Source organism: Lutra lutra, chromosome 2, assembly GCF_902655055.1.
Source record: "Lutra lutra chromosome 2, mLutLut1.2, whole genome shotgun sequence".
Classification (NCBI taxonomy): domain Eukaryota; kingdom Metazoa; phylum Chordata; class Mammalia; order Carnivora; family Mustelidae; genus Lutra; species Lutra lutra.
The window spans coordinates 208,742,447-208,761,459 of NC_062279.1; the positions used below are offsets into that span (position 1 = coordinate 208,742,447).

Here is a 19,013-nt window from a genome sequence, read left to right on the forward strand (position 1 = left end):
AGCTGCTTCTTCGGTCTTCACTTACTGACTCTCCCACCGGAGCCCCAGCAAGCAGCAAAATGCGGAATAGATGTCGTGCAAAGTGTGACCCCAAGGCCTCAGATGGGCTGCTACTGCGCCGTCTGAAAAAGGGACAGAAGTCGGAAGGCTGGACAGGAGGGGCCTTGAGGCGGCGGTCACCAGAAACCCGCAGCAGCAGGCTGCATTTTCAGACACGCCATGGAGCAGGAGACAGTGGAGGTCGAAGAACAGATAATCCACGGGCAGGATCGGAAGCCCCAGTACCTCAGCCTCACAAAGGAATGGAATGAGGAAAGGGAACACGTGAAGCTGCATTTTCACAGTTTTAAAAGTTCCTTTTTCTGGTGTGTCCGCATACGTAGACCGAGACCCGTGGTCTCCACGTTACCGACGGAGCCCTCACATGAAGCTTTCTTCTGTGTCCAACTGGGGCCCACCTTGTTTTCCTCAACAGTTCTTCCCCACCCCCTTCTGCTCAGTCTCTGCGCACGCCTCATTAGTGCGGGAGCCCTTTCCTGAGGCGTCACCTGGAGAATTTATTGTTGGGGATGAATGTTGCCTTTCCGCAACCCACCCCGAGCAGTGACTTAAACAGCAGCCAGCCTTCGTCCATTCGGACAGGACACGGCAGGCTTGGTTCATCTCTGCTCCCCGAGCTGTCAGTTGGTGACCCACATCTCGGGACTGGAGTCTTCGGGAGACTGGCTCACTCACGTGTGCCGGGCCGGTGGCTGTGTGGACCGGGCTGTCCGCCGCGGCTGTCGGCTGGAGTGCCGAGAAGGGGCCTCGTCATGGCTGCGTGGCTTCCTTACAGCACAGAGGCTTGGGCCCCGCAGGAGAGTCCCCAGAGACGGGATGTGAAAGCTACCGGTTTCTTAAGTCCTGGGCCCCGAAAACCGCACAACATCCCTTTCGCTATATTCCACCGGGCAAGCCGAGCCGGCGCCGAGTCAAACAGAGGGGACATAGAACACAGCTCTCAGTGCAGGAAGCGTCAAAAAACCCGGGGCCATGTTTTAAAAAGTGCTACATTTATTAAAAAAGCAAATACTTGGATTTCACCCTAGACTCTCCAAATCAGTACTTCTGAGGCTTAAAACTGGGAATGTATTTTTTTAAAGATTTTATTTATTTGACAGAGACAGGCACAGCAAGAGAGGGAACACAAGCGGGGGAGTGGGAGAGGGAGAAGCACGCTTCCCGCAGAGCAGGGAGCCTGATGCAGGGATCGATCCCAAGATCCTGGGATCATGACCTGAGCCAGAGGCAGACACTTAACGACTGGGCCACCCAGGTGCCCGAGACTGGGGATGTATTTTTAATAAACGCCCCAAATTTCTGTAAGTCAACCAAAACTTGATTTCCACATCATTTTGGAACCTCTTGTCACATAAAAGTTCCCTTTCCCCTATGTTCCTCTAGGGGAGAGAATTTTGTAATATCCACAACCACATGCTTCATGAGAAGGGAAGGGGTGGTGTTAACGCGTCTGTTCTCAACTTGAGCTCCCCGAGCACTGCAAGCAGAGCAGGACCCAGGAGAAGGTGCGGGGAAGTGAGGGTGGGGGCGAGAACCCTGACGTCAGCACAGGTAGACGTCCAGCATGCGGCTGCACAGCCCATCAGAAAGTTCAGCTGACTTTTTATCTGGGGTACCCTCACCTGTGAGAAAACGTGCTTCCTTTTCCTACAGATGTTAGGGAGAGGGAAATGTTTTCAGGACGGCTGTGTTTCCATCTGTGAAGTGTGCCGTGCTGCAGGCCAAATGAGCAGTTTCTTTGGGTGGTTCGGGGACAGAGGAGGGAGGAGAAATGAGGCAGGAGCAGGAGCACAATGTTTCCTCAAGGGGAAACCAGAGTTTGATCCAACGGAGAGACTCCGGGAAAGGCATAAAGACATAAACGTCAGAATTATCCAGCCAAGAGGTGAAGGAACAGAGATATTTCCATTCCCACCCCCTGAAGTAATTCAGTAGCTAAGTAAGGATGCCCCGATGGGGTCATTCATTCCCAGGCGCTTCGCTGGGCAAAGTGGGTTCCAGGTATCGGCCGTCGTAAATCAGGCTGGTCGCAGGGAGGGATAAGGGGCCAAGAAGGTGTGAGGAGAACACGCTCCCATGTCCCACCTCACATCTGGACCCTGCTTTAATCGAAACAGATTAGACTAAGGACTTTAGCGTTTGAAAATTTCCAACATGTTCTCTATGATTGTTCTCTGCCTGTTGTTCCAGATTCTACAAGGAGACGCCTTACTTCTCCACGGAGCGAAGAGTCTGCCTGGGAAACCTGCAGTGTTTCCTCGTTTACTGAAGAAAGCGACCTCTTCTCATTGGAAGAATCAAGTTCTGGAGCATTCGCGGTGTTATTCCCAGATGCACACTTGCCCGACATTACCAGCCAGTGCAGAGGAGCCCATGTCTCAGGGCAGCAGCCCATGCGGGAGAGCCAAAGTGATCACAGGCTGAGTTCACCGACAGAGACTCTGGAAAGCTTCCCCCTTCCAGGTCATGTAATACATTATTAATAAGGGGAGACTGACCTTCTGCACCTTGCAAAAGGAAAGGGTAGTCACCTGAGATTCCAGCGGGTCACTCGCTGCGGCTCTGGGTGCCAGAAACTCAGCTGTTTCTCTCTCTACCTTCCTCTCATGGGCGCTGCGTTAGCTCTTAGAACTATTCAACTAGGGACGCCTGGGTGGCTCAGTTGGTTAAGCAGCTGCCTTCGGCTCAGGTCATGATCCCAGCGTCCTGGGATCGAGTCCCACATCGGGCTCCTTGCTTGGCGGGGAGCCTGCTTCTCCCTCTGCCTCTGCCTGCCATTCTGTCTGCCTGTGCTCGCTCGCTCTCCTCTCTCTCTGACAAATAAATAAAATCTTTAAAAAAAAAAAAAGAACTGTTCAACTAATAGAACAAATAGTTAATTTAATTGTTTTTTAAAGAGATCTTACTGGTCACGGAGAAAGTATGTGGCTTTGCTTGATGTTTGCAGAAGGTCTTTGCTTTCTGCGGTTTCCTCGTGCACAGATGGGGGCCCAGGAGCCCCTCGCGATCAGGGAACTTGTCTGCGGCTCCAGCCCGGCCACGCTGACGCCCGAGCTCCTGACCCGAAGGACCCAGCCGCAGAGCATGGGCTCCCCCGACCCGGAGTCCTGAATCCGCACGGCTTTGGCACAACAAGGAGGGAAAGGAAGCTTGGCCAGTGGCGCCCTCGGAGTAGAAACCCGAACTACAAAACCGCTAGAAAGCGTAGGACACCGTCTGTGACACTGAAGGACGAAGCATTCTTCCTCCGCTTGAGAAGCAAATTCAAGCTCACCTCCCTGCTGAAGCCGGACGCGAGGGACCAGCCTCCGAGGGCCTCTCTCGCCTACTGCCTACCCCCGGGCCTCGTTTCTGTCCCCAGACGCGGCAAGCCCACTCTGGGGCCCTGAACTCACCTGGCGTGGTGTGACCTCACGAGGACAGCTTGTGCTCATCATTACGTCACCTCCTCGGAGAAGCCTTTCCCGACGGCCCCGTCTTATGCACTCACTGCCACCTTTTCTCAGATTTTATCTACTTATTTGAGAGACGGCCAGAGAGAGAGAACGGGTGGGGGAGGAGCAGGAGGAGAAGCAGACCCCCTGCTGGGCGGGGAGACTGACGGACGCGGGGCTCCATCCCGGACCCTGGGATGGTGACCTGCGCCGAAGGCAGAGTCTTACCCGACTGAGCCCCCAGGTGCCCCCACTGTCGCCTTCACCTGCAGCGGAAGCACCGGAGAGTCCGCTCCGGAGAACCGGGCCCGACCCCGTTCATCGCTCCGCCCCCGCCCCTGCGAGCAGCACGAGGGCAGGAGCAGCGGTCCGCAGGCACCGGGGGTGAAAACGCGAGCCGGGGCCTGCCCGGAGCTCGGCCACCGCGGTCCCTTTCCTGTCCCGGCCGCTTCGCGCTCAGCGGAACTTGTTTTCCCTTTTAAAAAACTGCGGTAGAGTCGACAAGGCCGCGCAAACGCGAGCGCGCAGCGGGCCGACTGCACTGACTGGATACATTGTATCGCCGTCGGACCGCCTGCGGCGACAGCGGCACCCCCGTCCCACGTGAGGTCACTCCGCCCGCGCTGGGGACAGTCACGGTCCCGTCTCTCCCCAAACTCCGAGCTCCTAACCCGGCCGTGTCCGCCACGCCGCGCCCGGGCCTCTGGGACTCACAGCTGCGGGACGGCCCGTCCGCGACCTCCGCCCCCCGGTCCCCGCCTGCGGAGCGGCCATTCCGCTCTGTCCTTCCGTCCGCGTAGACCAGACTTCCCGGCGCGTCCTCGTCCGTCCGGCCCGTCCGCGTCGAACACCGCAGCTCCCCGCACAGGACGCACCGCACAGAGCCCGGCGGCCGCGGCCGCAGCGTCCACACACCCGCTCCCGTGCGGGCTGACACCGAACCGCACACAGAACTCTACAGCCCGGGAGCGACGCACCGAAGAGCCCCGTGTAGACACGGGCAGCGCTACCAGACGGGCATTTTCCCGCAGAACCTCACGGGCAGAACGACGGAGCGGAGTCGCGGCCAGCGCTGTGCCGTGGTCCCCGCCGGCGCGTTCCGGGGGCTGGGGCCGGGGCCGCACGCAGCAGCGCTCGCAGCACGAGCCGGACCCCAGACGAGCCCCGACTCCACACAGCTCGCGCCCCCGCCCCCCACCCCGTGCCGCCGGCCGCGCCTCCCCGGCCCCGACTCCGGGCTGGAACAGCCTCCGGAACGGCCAGTGCGTGCCCGAAGCTCCCAACGCAGGTCCCTGGGCCACGGGGCCCGGTTGTGGGCGACGAGCTGACCCTGCAGCAGGCGCGCCGGCCCCGCGACGACGCTGTCCGCATCGTCCCTCCGCAGACGAGTGAACCCACGCACTGAGCGCACACACCGGGCATCGCGCGGGCCGGCCCGGGGCGCCCTTCGCGCCTCTGTGTGTCCACGGCCCCGTCCCCGTCCCGGGCGGCCGCGCTCGGCGTCCCCTGCGGGTGCGCTCGGGGAGGAGAGTCGCCGCCTCCCTTTCTCCATCTGCCGACCCCGACCCACAGACCCGCGGAGCTCCGGACTCCACCCGCGGGGTCAGCCGTGAGGCCGTGTAGGAGGGTCCGCGCTCAGGACTCCGTCCCCATCCGTGCGCGGCCTCCAGCAGGCTGCTCCACACTGTGCTGCCCCAGTGCCGCCCCCTGGCGGTCAGTGCTGCCCCCCGGTGGTCCGGAGCTGCCCCCTGGCGGTCAGTGCTGCCCCCCCCCCCCCCGTGGTCCGGAGCTGCCCCCTGGCGGTCAGTGCTGCCCCCTGGCGGTCAGTGCTGCACCCCGGTGGTCCGGAGCTGCCCCCTGGCGGTCAGTGCTGCCCCCTGGCGGTCCGGTGAAAGCTGCTGCAGCCCCAGCCCCAGAAGCCGCATCGTCCTCCTTCGTCCGGGACACACGCACGGAGGGACACCCACAAGTAGGGCCAAAGCGCCACCCGATGGACCCTTTAAGAACAATTTCGCTGCGATCATCGGGCGGCACAGGGCAGCCCCACGCCATCGCCGGCTCTGACCCAGGACTGGGTCAGGGGCTCCGAACGACCGACGAGAGACTCCTCCAGGGCAGCGGGCCTCGTCCTGGCAGCGTCGGGCGCAAGCGCGTCTCCCCGCGCTCCTGTCCCCGCGGAGGGACCGGCACAGGCGGGCTGCCGGGATGGCCGCAAGGATCGCCCGCTCCGGGCTCGCGACAAGGAGGCGCAGGAGCGCGGCGGTTTCCGCAGTGAAGGCGCCAGGTGAGGTGCGACCCACCGCCTGGACCCCCGAGTCCGAGGGCAGAGGCGGGGTCTGGCGGAGGCGGGGCTGGCAGCGACCCCGGGAGAGCGTCGGGCGGGAAGAATGCGGAAGCGGGAAGGGACTCGCGGCGCCGCCGTCCGTGCTCGGAAGCCCGAGAGCTCGCAGCCCGTGCCTGGGGGACGCGGTGGACGGCGCCGGGCGAGGCAACCGCGGTCCCGCCACGCGGCCTTCACGGACTCGCTCGCAGGATGCACCAGCTGTGGCGGCCGCTCGCGGACCAGGCCGGCGGGTCGGGCCCCAGCGGGCGGAGCTCCCACGTGGACTCGGTTCCCAGCGGCTTTCACCTCAGCGGATGGCCGGGGCGGCGTGTGGCGGCCGCAGACGACGTCGGGGGCGGGGCTGACGGGCTCCTCGAGGACCCGCCCCCGGCCCCGCCGACGTTCGGGGTCGCCAGGGCCGCAGGGGGGCAGCCGCCTCCGCGCACGGAGCGGGCGGGTCTACGCGTTGCCTGGCATCGCGGGTGTCAGCGGAGAGCGGTGGCCGGGGTCCTGCGGCGGCGTCTGCGGGAGGGGCTGCAGCCGTGCGCGGGGTGGGGGTGGGGGCGCGGGCCGGGGGCACTGGGGTGGCGGCTGCGTTTCCTCCCAGAGGATCCCCGCGTCTGCCGGAGAAGCCGCGACGCAGCATTCGTTTAAGCTCGACGTGGTCACGTGGCGCCGTCCCAGCCAATGAGAGCTGGAGCTCCGCGCTGAGCGCCGCCCCTCCCCGGGCGAAAGGCCTCCGGGGAAGCCGGGTCGGCCGCCGCCATCTTGCACTTGCTCCCGGCTGGAGCGCGGGGACGAGGCCGGCGCCGCGGCCGCCGTTGTGCACCCGTGAGGTGACGCGCGCGGAAGGAGGGCGCGAAGGTTGAGGCTGGTGAAGACTCCCCGGTGGCCTTTTTGTTTCCTGTGAGACAGACGAGCCGTCGTCGAAGCCGCTCGTTGTGGTCTGAGGCCATGCTCGGGGGCGCTCCCCACCGAAGCCGGAGGCGCTCGCTGCGGCCGTGTCCGTCCTGGCGGCCCTGCCGGGCCGGGGCTGTGCCGGCGGACCCTGCGGCTCGTCGTGACCGCGGGAGCAGGAGCCGTCGGGCGCCCTGCGGACAAGGCTGAGTCCTCGCGCTCGCCCCGGGCCGCAGACGCGCCCCGCGGTGGGGCGGGGGAGCACGCGGGCGTCCGCCTCACGGAGGCCGGGGTGCGTGCGGGCGGCCGAAGCACGGGGCGGGGGCGGCGGAGAGCACAGTCCGGGCCACCCGGGCGGTCACTGTCCCCGCCGCCGGGTCTTCTGGGGGCGCCTCGTGAGTGCGACGACGCGGTTCCTTCCCGGGGGGTCGCGGGGAGCCGGGCCCTGCCGCGCACGGGGCGTCCGCACGACCGGTCAACGACCTGGGCGCCGCCCGGCGCTTGTGCCCACAGTGACCGCGGAATCACGGCTGTCCCCGTCGGCGGAGCCGCCGCAGCCCAAGGCCGAGATCCGGGCGTCCCCCGCTCGGCGTTCGGTGCGGCCCCGCTGGCGGCTCGCGGAGGGCCCGTCCTGCAGGGTCCAGCGGCCTCTCCTCCGTGCGGGGGAGAACGAGGTTCTCTCTCCTCCGCTCCCTAGAAAGGTCGCTAATCCCGTCGGGACGGTCCTGCCTCCTGACGTCATGGACACCAAATCGCCCCCAAGGTCCCAGCCTTCAAATGGGGTCGCCCTGGGGCTAGAAACTCCACACAGGATTTTGGAGGGAACGCGGCCGTTCCGCCCACGGCACGGACGCGGCGCCGAACGGGACAGAAGTCCCACGAGTTCACCGGAGTCCCCTGGACGGCGCCGGCTCACCGCGGGCGGAGGGCGGCCCTGCATGTCCCGCGGGCGCGTGGTCGGGCTGTCCTTGCAGCCCAGGATGCTCGGTGAGCGTCTGACTCGTTGGAGAACTTGGTGGAAGTGACCTTGCTAGGCTGTGCCCACTTGGAGAGAGAGGACAGTTCGATGAAGCGTATTTAATTATTGGATTAAGTTCCTAAATTTAACTTTTGTCTCTGTTGAATTCGGTTTTGAGTAACTAAAAAGTTTTCTATATTTGGCTATCGAGTACAGAGACATACATCAGTTAAGAAAAAGACACACATAGAGTTTAAAAATCTTTACTTGCCGATTTCATTTTAGGATCCAGCCTGTTTCTAGCTCCTATTTCTTTTTTTTTTTTTTTTTTTTCATTTTATTTCATTTCTTTTCAGTGTTCCAGAATTCATTGTTTATGCACCACACCCACCGCTCCATGCAATCCGTGCCCTCCATAACACCCACCACCAGGCTCACCCCCCACCCCCCTCACCTCCTTAACCCTCAGTTTGTTTCTCAGAGTCCAGTCTTTTCTGGTTTGTCTCCCACTGGATTTCCCCCAACTCACTTACGGAGCATAAGGAATAACATGGAGGACATCGGGAGATGGAGAGGAGAAGTGAGTTGGGGGCTCCTCTCTATTTCTTGTTGACACAGACTCATCTGAGGAATTAGAAAGAGGAACAATCCAGGCTGTGAATACTTAACAAGTCATTGTTCTACACTGGATCATCAAGAACTGACTTAAAAGTGTGAATTAATGAAAATTTAGAAAGCAACAGATTGGGGTGGTGTACTTGAAAGAGAAATTTGGCAGTAAAAGACAAGATGTCTTTGTGTTAATTCAGCAGAAAAGAACCTGGTTATCATTGAGAGAAAGCTATTAGCGTCATATGGGACACATAAACATATGCCTGGTAGTGATTCACAACTGTAATTTGGGGTCATAACTATGCCTTCCATTATTATGTGTTTTTGTGTTTTCTGCTGTATGAATACTTCTATTAACAAGTCAAAGAAAAAATAAGCAGTGTGCACATTTGAAACCTTTCAGTGACTCCTGAGTTTTTTCATTCTAACAGTTACGGAGAGCTCTAGAGATAGAACACACATTAAAATTTCCCTGTCACATTCATAAATCACTCAGCATTATATAAGAATCCCTGAGGTTTGTAAACTCTGGCTTCATAGCCCACAAGAGGTTAGTTTTTGCCTTACTCAGTAAGCTAACACCTTTCTGCAGTTCAGCTGCGATCCGTGAAGGGACGTGAACACAGTGTAAGGTAAGGAAGTGGGGACTATGTCTAGTTTCGGTGTTCGTTAAATCTGTGCCCACGCGGAGAGATGGCATTTTTTTTTACATTGACAGCATTTATGTTGCATTCTTTTTGAAAAAGTAAAACAAAACAAGAACCTACCAATTTTTATCTTAACATACTTGAGAAGCAGGTGGGTCAAAATACAAAATATACAAGAGTGTGCCAGATGCCACCCCCTACAGCCAATAAATAATGTCCAGATTTGGACAATGCTAGCAAGCCATCTGGGTTTACAGTCTGAGATAATGACTCTAGAAGTTATATCCTGCCCTTTGGGGATTCTGATACCTCTCCTTTGCCCTGGCTCTTATCTGTAATAGATTATCCAAATATTTGTTGACCTTTGAAGGCTAACCTTGGAGTCTAGATGAAACTAGATTTTCTACAGCCATTCTAGAAGTATTTGGATCTCGATGCTGAAAGGAATTAAAGCTCAGAAACCCTTTAAACAAACCAACATATAAACATACCCCCTCCCAAGTAGATTTCAGAGTGATGAAAATGCCTGGCCTCATCCCTTTCCCCAAATCTCTCCCTGCCCACTCCCACACATAACCCCAGGAGACAGGAGATACTAATACAGACTCTCCACAAAAAAAGTATCTGGTTATACAACTGGTTATACAACTGTTTTATAGGGCAGAGGGGCTTAGAGATGAAGTAATGGTCTGTTTTGATTATGCAGAATGTACTCTCTCCTTTATAACTGGTTTAAGGCTGTCCGAATAGAAATTAATAATGTTACTGCACCCGCCCCCCAAAAAAAGGAAGAGGGGAGGAAAGAAGGAAAGGGGTTGGAGATGAGGGGACACAGCAGAATATCTAACTATGAGTGACTTACTTCATTTCACAATAGAAGATTTTGTCAATTTATTTCTTGGTAGAAGAATTTCTTTTAATGTAAAATATTTTTATTTTAAAGCAATTTAATTTTAATTCCAGTAGGGTTAATAATAGCCAACACACAGTGTTACATTAGCTTCAGGCGTGCAATATACTGACTCCGTAGTTCCATATATTAGTTCACGTCACGATAAATGTACTCTTAGTCCCCTTCAGCTAGTTCACCCTCCCACCCACCTCCCCTCTGGTTACCATCTGTTTGTTCTCTGTAGTTAAGAGACATGTTTTTGGTTTGTCTCTTTCTTCTTTTGTTCATTTGCTTGTTTCTTAAATTCCACATATGAGTGAAATCATATGGTATTTGTCTTGCTCTGAATGACTTATTTTACTTAGCATTTATACTCTCTAGATCCATCCATATTGATGCAAATGGCAAGATTTCGTTCTTTTTATGGCTGATTAATGAGATGATATCGTATATATGATCTGTGTGTCTTCCTTACCCATTCATCTATTAATGGACACTTGGACTGCTTCCATAATGTGGCTATTGTAGATAATGCTGCTTATAAACATAGGCCTGCATATATCCCTCTGAATTAGTGTTCTCATATTCTTTGGGTAAATACCCAGTAGTATAATTACTGAATCATAGGGTAGTTCTATTTTTAATTTTGTGAGGAACCTCCATACTGTCTTCCCCAAGGGCTGCACCAGGATGCATTCCCACCAGCAATACAAGAGGGTTCCTTTTTCTCCAGATCCTCGCCAGCACTTGTGATTTCTTGTGTTTCCGATTTTAGCCATTCTGACAGGTATGAGGTGGTATCTCATTGCGGTTTTGATTTGCATTTCCCTGATGATAAGTGATGTGAAGCATCTTTTCACGTGTCTGTTGACCATCTGGATATCTTCTCTGGAGAAATGTCTACACTGTCTTCTTCCCATTTTTTAATTGGATTATTTGTTTTTTTTTTGTTTTTTTGGTGTTGTGTTGTATAAGTTCTTTTTATAGTTTGGATGTTAACACCTTATTGGATATGTCATTTGTAAATATCTTCTCCCTATCTCAGTAGTTGTCTTTTAGTTTTGTTGGTCTTTTTCTTTGTTGTGCAAAGGCTTTTTATTTCGATGTAGGAAGACATTTTTAATCCCATAATTTACATCATGCTGTAAATTTTTGCATCTCTCCTTGTATCTACGAAAGATTTGGTATCAAACCCCACCCCACCCCACCCCCCGAATTTGTTTCTTCTCATCATAGCTTTTACTCTAAGCAGTAGCTTTAAAGCAAAAGGGCTATTGGGGCTGTTTCATAACTCATAAGCTTGAAGACTATAGGTTCTTCCTGACTCCTGCTCTGGAAAGTTCATAACTTTAAACCCTTAGAATTCATATCCTCCTCTACTGATATTTTGCCAGATTGTTCCCTAATACTGAGTTTTATCTGATAGTAAAATATTATATGTCCCTTCACTTTCTAGAGAACACCTGAGAATAGCATGACTTAGAAAATAATAACCTAATCTAGTGAAATTAGCCATATTACATGGTTATGATGGAAAGTGTTTCAAATAACAAATAATTTTTAGAATATTTATTCAACTGAGAATAATAACAAGTATGGGAAGTGCATTTTGTTATATGTATATGTCAATAAAAACTTCTTTAAAAGAAATAATATGAAATATGACAAGTTGTAGCTATTGAGTTCCTTTCTGTTAAAAAGATTACCCTTGTCATTGAAAACTTTCCAAATGAAGTCAGACTCTTCGGGGTTCACATACCCTTAGTGTATTGTTTAAATAGATTTTTCTTCATCTGCAGTGATGATGACCACTTTTTGGAAGTATTGGGGTTGCAATTTTTATTCTGTGCTTGTGAAATACATTGTACTAAACACTCGGGAGAGTCAAATCTATAATTTATTCTTATAACTGGTACCACCTGCGGAGGGGAAGCACCACAGCCCCACCCATGACTCCTTCCAGGGTTTCACCACAGACAAGGACCCTGGGAATTAAAGAATCTTGATTTGTAGCATTCAAACGTGTGATTTAATCACAGTAAGGAAAGGAGCTCTTACCCATATGTAAAAGTCAGAAATGGTTATAGGGTTTCCCAATGACATTTTCCATGAAGTTATACATTCATGAGTCCCACAATATTGATTCGGACATCGGTCCTATACCTCATTTCCTCTCCCTTTTACCTGTGTGTGATGTGTGTATCTGTGCCTACGTGTCTGTATGTACTTTTCTCACATGCAGTCAAGAGAGAGTGGCTGAAAGGAGCATTACAAAGGGCTAGTTAAGCAATCATTACCCAGTAGTGTCGAACCATGTAAGGTTAACCTACCCATGGACTAGCCAGTATTTTTCAAAGAATATTCTACCTCCCCAGATCTATTAAATGAGAATCCCTGCCATGGACACCGGAGCATCTGCATTAAAAATTTCTAAGTAGTTCTTACCCATATTGGAATCTAAAGAATGCCCAAGTTTGATCCTTTATTCATTTATTTGTTTGTTTAGCAAACATTTACTGTTAAGTAGCAAGAGATACAAACAGGAACAAGACAATCATCCTGTCTTCATGAAACTTAGAATTTAACATTTGCTACACTGTGTCTCACAGACCCCCTCCGTGTCCTGTAAGAATTACACAATTGTTGCAAAATGTCCAGCCAACTTCTCTGCTGAACAGGACCAGAGCCAGAAATAATCCACATTCTAAAGAATAAAGAGAACTGTAAGCAATTGGAGACCAGATTCTCACTGTCTCTAGGGTTTAGCATGCGGCCGCTGAACCACCTCCAATATCTGGCGTCATCATCCAAATCCAATCCCATTTTCTACGCATGAGAAATAGGGAGGAAAGGGGACGGCGAGGGAAGGCACAGGTTCAAGAGCCCAAAGTATCAAGTTCTTCCCACAGGCCCATAGCTCCTCACTCTCCTCCCTGTGAGGACAGCAGTTGCCTCCTCACCACAAAAACCAAGTAAAGGAAGTACTAGTTAAGACTCCCTTGAGACTGGCAGTGTTTTTAAGAAGGAAAGATAGGGGGGCGCCTGGGTGGCTCAGTGGGTTGGGCCGCTGCCTTCGGCTCAGGTCATGATCCCAGGTCCTGGGTTCAAGCCCCACATCGGGCTGTCTGCTCAGTGGGGAGCCTGCTTCCTCCTCTCTCTCTGCCTACTTGTGATTTCTGTCAAATAAAAAAAAAAAAATGTATTAAAAAAAGAAAAAAAAGAAGGAAAGATAGACCTCTACCCTCCCAGTGAAATGTCTCCTTCCGCCATGAACTTGCTGGTCAGCCAGTCGTGGCTATCTGAGAGAAGCCATGTGGAGAGGGGGCAGCGCGGCAACTTTCACTCCCACAGAAGATCGCCGGACTGAGCCGCAGCGCCCCATCGAAGCGGGCAGCTCGTTGATGAGGGTCCCCAGAAGCGAGAGGCTGTGGGGTCTGCCATGCAGGTGGGAACTTGGGACACTGGACGAGATCAGTCCAGGAGCTCATCAGCGCCTTAAGTCGTAAGGATCCGCCTCTCGGAGAATGTAACTGAGAGCTTCGAGAGAGTTAACATTTGAATGCCTGTCATGCCAAGTAGGGCTTCATGGCTAACCAGGTTCCCCAAGCCCCCAAATTGCACTTGTAACTTTCAATTTTTTTTTTCCTACCCCAAATGTCTGTGCTGAGGAAGAGAATGGTGCCGCATTGGGTATGAGATTGAAGCTTTAAACTGGCCAGATTAGACCAGAATGACCAGAAGCCTGTGAGACCTTGCTGTCTCATTATGGCCTGTAGAATGTGGCTGAAGGAGGGAACTGAACAAAATCAGTATTGCATGTTTATACCACACCGCGCTAGGCTGAATGTGTCCTCCCACGATTCCATGTTGAAACACACTCTCTGGTGCAGTGGCACTTAAAGGTGGGCCCGTAGGAGGTGATTAGGTCATGAGACTAGAGGCCTCGAGAGTGGGAAGACCGCCCTTATCAAAGAGACTTCAGAGGATTCTTCACCCTTTCCTCCATGTGAGGACACAGCAAGAAGATGGCCTTCTTTAAGCCAGAAAACGAACCTTCTCCAGGTACTGATTCTGCTGGTGCCTCCATCTTGGACTTCCCAGCCTCTAGAAGTGTCAGAAATAAATTTCTGTAGTTTATACCACCCCGGTTCTGTGGTGTTTTTGTTATAGCAGCCTTATCTGACTAGGACCAACTACATAAGATGGAGAAATAATGTAAATGAATCCCCCATTAATACCACCCCTGCCGCTGTCTCCACCGCTGCTGCCACCCCTATCCTGAAACCGACAGTGACCGTCAGCACACTAAAGACTCTGGGAAATGCTGCAGGAAAAACTTCATAATTATACTCAACCTAGCGTTTTTCTTATTTATTCAGAGACAACAAGAGAGATGGGTGTGTGTGCGTGCGTGTGTGTGTGTGTGAGAGACCCATAACCCTACAGGAGGCTAATGTTCTATGGGAGGACACACAGGAAATGCACACTGGAATAGACATTAGATGTGCAGTGCTCTGGGTGATAGATCAAAAATTACTCACATCTTAATGTGTTATTATATGATCACATGGTTAATAAAGTAACTTTGAATACATTAACATTCATAAGATGATAATAATAACTAATCATCATTGAGTGCTAACTGCCTTCTGGAGAATAAAGATTTTCCATGCATTATCATAATTGAATCTTTCCAAGAACCTATGATGTAGGTACTACAGTCAGTCCTTGAACAACACAGGATGAAGGGCACCAACCTTCGAATAGTCAAAAATCCATGTAGGGACATCTGGGTGGCTCAGTGGGTTAAGCCTCTGCCTTCGGCTCAGGTCATGGTCTCAGGGTGCTGGGATCGAGCCCCACATCAGGCTCTCTGCTCAGCAGGGAGCCTGCTTCTTCCTCTCTCTCTCTCTGCCTGCCTCTCTGCCTACTTGTGATCTCTCTCTCTGTCAAATAAATAAATAAAATCTTTTTAAAAAATCCACGTATAACTTCTGCCTCCCCTGAAACTTAAATACCTACTATTGATCTGAAGCCTTATCAATAACATAGTCAACTAATACATATTTTACAGATTATATGTATTGCATACTGTATCCTTATAATACCTTTTAGTCAATATTTTCGTATTTCTAAGCTACAGTAGTTCATCTGCAGGTATTTTTTAAATTGTTGCAAATCTCTCCCCAATTTTTCAGGATGTTTATTGAAAAAAGTCTGTGTGTAAGTGGACCTGAGCAGTTCAAACCCATGCGGTTCAAGGGTCAACTGTATCCTGTCAGGTTGTTGTTAAGGAAATGGGAGGCCAAAGTTGCACTCCTGTAGAAATCCTTGTCTGTCTGAGCAAGCCCTGCTCCAGACCACTGGGATAAATTGCTCTGTATTCACAGTTCTCCCTGCATCCTTACGGGAAATGATCCAGACTACGATTCTACTATTCCTTGTGACCACACTGAATCATCAGTCATAGCTGTGAAACTCGCGGCAATGAAATTATCTGTAATTTTCTAGCCAGCATTTTCAGGTTAAACAACAATGTGAGAGTCTCCGTAATAAGTGTGGTAAAAATTTGAAATTGATATGAACTACAAGAGAAAGGCCAAAGAGAGGCTGAACAGCTGTACGCTTTGGAAACATTAAGGTTCCTCTGGGTGGCATATTATATGAGTCTCTGTGTGTGCCGAGGGGGCGAGGGGGGTCATGGGGGTAATATTTATCCTCAATATACTCTAAGTATGAGCAAATTGGTTGCAGATGGCTCACAGCTGTGAGGAATACCTTTGTTTCATTTGAAACTTGTTATAAATCTGTTCCTTAAACTACCTGCTCCAATGGCGCTTAATTTAGAGGATGTCGGGTAATTCCTTGTATATGACCTTCATATATCATCATGAAAGCGGTGGGGTGGTTTCGCCTGGAAGCCCCTGAGACAGTCCCTAGATTTATCAAAGGGCCGGGTTACCTCGGGCACTTAGGGGAGTTTGAGGAAAGTCTTTTATTGATTATCAACATTGTAAAGAAGAAATCAATTTTTACAAAGAGTGGGATTGAGGGAGAAAAATTCCCTTTGGATTTAATAAAAAAATAAATACGCTAGAATTACTCTTTTTTCCTCTGTATTTTGTAAACCAGAAATACTATTCTATACATTAAATGAGTTTGAGCTGCAATGGAAAAGCTGGTTTTTGTGAGTAAACAGTCTAACTTGCTTTTCTCTAGAAAGGCAACTAAGATTGAATCAATGTCCAGGGTGTATTTGTTGGGAGTGGGAATGGGGTGACAGGGGAGGGGATAAACTGATGATCATTACATGACTTACTTGATTTCATAAGTCCAAATTAGTGGAGCTCATACTTGGAAAACAACTTTTTTTTCCAGTTATGTTTTTTTTTTTTTATTTTTACAGCAAATATTCATTAAATGCTTTAAAGTGACTTTATACTTGAAAAAAAAACTTTTATTAAATGTTGGGAGTTGCTATAATTCCTGTTCTGGTTTTGTTTTATTATTGGAATTTCAGTCCTGTGGTCCTTTTACCCCAGCTCTTTAAAGTAAAAAGCTTTGAACTTATTCTTCTGGCTCCTCAAAAAGTCGATGGCTTGGTACACTCTGCACTTGCCTCCCTTTCTCTACCTCAGCCAGCAGTTCAGGCTTCCTCAGAGAACCGTCCAGGAGGTCAGTGGGCATTGGACCTTCCCTAGAAGTGGTCAAAACAGAGATCTGGGTCTATTAAAAACCCAGGAACCATTTATAAGTTTCCCTGTCACACAAAATCCATGCAAAGGAAAAGCAAAATGCATCTTAAAGAGTAACCACTGAGCGGAACAAAGGAGGCCCCGGCAAAATAACAAAGGACATCCACTCTCCACTCAAAGATTTTCTCCAACATTCATATCATCAAACTGACAACAATTTTTAAAAGCAACCACTATAATTTTGAATAAAATTTAGAATCTTAAACATTAAAGAATTCTTCTATTTGCAATACAAAGTTTTGCCAGGGGGCAAATACATCTGCATTATGTTCCTAACTTCACCGAATGTACTGTAAGATACATTGTCGACTCAGCTCCTACAGAAATAGCCTAAAAAGACAGCAAAAGATGCTTGGTTTTACAAAAAAAATTTTTTTTTCGCTAATAACCTAAAAATTTTTATTTCTGTTTTGTGTCATGTTCCTTTATTTTGTGATCAATGGGTTTCCAGAGACCAAAAAAAATCCCTAAGCATATAATTGCCCTATAAGAAATAAAGGTTTTACAGCTGGCCCAACTTTAACGACTGTCCAGGAACTATTTAGTCATATTTTGGGGGAAAAGTGTTATCACCCATCAATTCAACTTGGGGTGTTAGTACAGGTTTTCATTTTCCTCTATTATGAGAGTTTTGGAAAAATGGCTGCCATGTTGCAGGAAAGATGACCCAAATGTTCTAGAAAAATAGTTCTCAAATTTTAGCGTACCTGCAAACTACTTTGAGTTCTAGTTAAAAGGCAGATTCTGACTCATTAAACTCAGCGAGGGCCTGAGATCCTGCCTATCTAACAAGCTAACAAGATGATCCCGATGTTGAAGCTCTTAGAATCCCTGGTACTTGGATGAGTAGGAGGAAAAGAAAGTTTCTAAATAAAGGAAAAGGCACAGCATAAAACAGTAAGCACCATGGCATCTTAGCAGCCATCTAGAAATATCTTAAAAGAAAATCGACAGGGGTGCCTGGCTGGCCTGGTTGGTGGAACACATAACTCTTGATCTTGGGGTTGGAAGTTCCAGCCTGCTGTTGTGTGTAAAGATTGTTTAAATAAATAAACCAAAAAAAAAAAAAAAGAGAGAGAGAGAGAGAGAGAGAGAGGAGAAGAAGAAGGAGAAGAAGAAGGAGGAGGAGAAGGAGAAGAAAGGGAAAAAAAAGAAAGAAAATGGACAAAAAATGTAGTTACAGCCATAAAGATCAACATAGCTGGTTAAGGTGTAGGGAAAGAAACATAGCAAAAGAGCACCAGATTGGAAGTCAAAGAGTCTGGTTCTAACTTTAGCTGTGCCACTAACCCTGCGAACTTAGATAACTCATCTGCACAGTAGATCTTGGTTTCACTCAATTGCACTGTCTGGATCTTGGTTTCCTTGTCTCTACGATAATGCAGGCAGGTCCCCAGCTGATTACAGCACCTGAAACAACTAGAGTAGGAAGGTTCAGGCAAGTATCAAGTTCTGCAGTCAAGAGAGATGAATCAGCCTCCTCAAGGCAGTGATTGAGTGTATGTTCTGAAAAGCAGGATAACGATCCCTACCTTCGGACAAGAATGCCCCTCTGGAAATTGACCCCGAAATACGATCAGAAATGCACACAAAGAGAGGTAAGCATAGCTTCATTTATCGTAATAAAAATTCAGAAAAGATCTAAGTATCTAAAAATATAATGGAACTGTTAAATTGATTAGGGTTCATCCAACTAATGAAATGCCATGTTAACATTTTAAAAGCATTTTTAAAAGATTTACTTATTTATTTTAGAGGACGAGCACACACATACACATGCACACAAGTGGGGGGGGAGGGGCAGAGGGAGAGAATCTTCAAGCAAGCTCCCCACTGAGTGAAGACCCCAACCCAGGGCTCCATCTCCCGACCCATGAGATCATGACTTGAGCTGAAACCAACAGTCAGACACGTAACCAACTGAGCCACCCAGGTGCTCCTAAAAAACATTTTCTAAGGATTTTGTGATACGATGTTATGTAATAGGCATATGAAAAACTTCTGTAAGGAAATCGACCAGATTTAAATAAGAATTTGTATTTGCCTGATTTTCTTTAGTAAGCATCTAATAGTTTTATAATCAACAATGAGACTTTTTTTTTAAAGATTTTATTTATTTATTTGACAGAGAGAGATCACAAGCAGGCAGAGAGGCAGGCAGAGAGAGAGGAGGAAGCAGGCTCCCTGCTGAGCAGAGAGCCCGATGCGGGCCTCGATCCCAGGACCCTGAGATCATGACCTGAGCCGAAGGCAGCGGCTTAACCCACTGAGCCACCCAGGCGCCCCAACAATGAGACTTTTTTTAGATTAATTCTCACTGGAGAATTGAGAAATCATCAGAGATAATGTGTCATTTCCTGTCGTCCTTGAATAGTTGAATGAAATCATTTCTTAGGTCCTTTCCAGCTCTAAAATGCAATCATTTTATAGACGGG

General features: G+C 50.1%; 1 protein-coding gene across 1 annotated transcript in view; it reads left to right on the forward strand.

The window, feature by feature from the left end:
- Positions 1-219: 219 nt before the first annotated feature.
- LOC125094205 (collagen alpha-1(I) chain-like) overlaps positions 220-19,013 on the forward strand; it is a 40,712-nt gene continuing 21,918 nt past the window's right edge. Inside the window, exons 1-9 of the mRNA XM_047719873.1 lie at positions 220-324; positions 3,767-3,886; positions 4,295-4,756; positions 5,213-5,357; positions 5,631-5,778; positions 6,027-6,359; positions 6,553-6,648; positions 6,733-7,109; positions 7,228-7,701. Coding sequence (XP_047575829.1) covers positions 220-324; positions 3,767-3,886; positions 4,295-4,756; positions 5,213-5,357; positions 5,631-5,778; positions 6,027-6,359; positions 6,553-6,648; positions 6,733-7,109; positions 7,228-7,701 — 2,260 coding nt within the window. The remainder of the gene's footprint in view (positions 325-3,766; positions 3,887-4,294; positions 4,757-5,212; positions 5,358-5,630; positions 5,779-6,026; positions 6,360-6,552; positions 6,649-6,732; positions 7,110-7,227; positions 7,702-19,013) is intronic.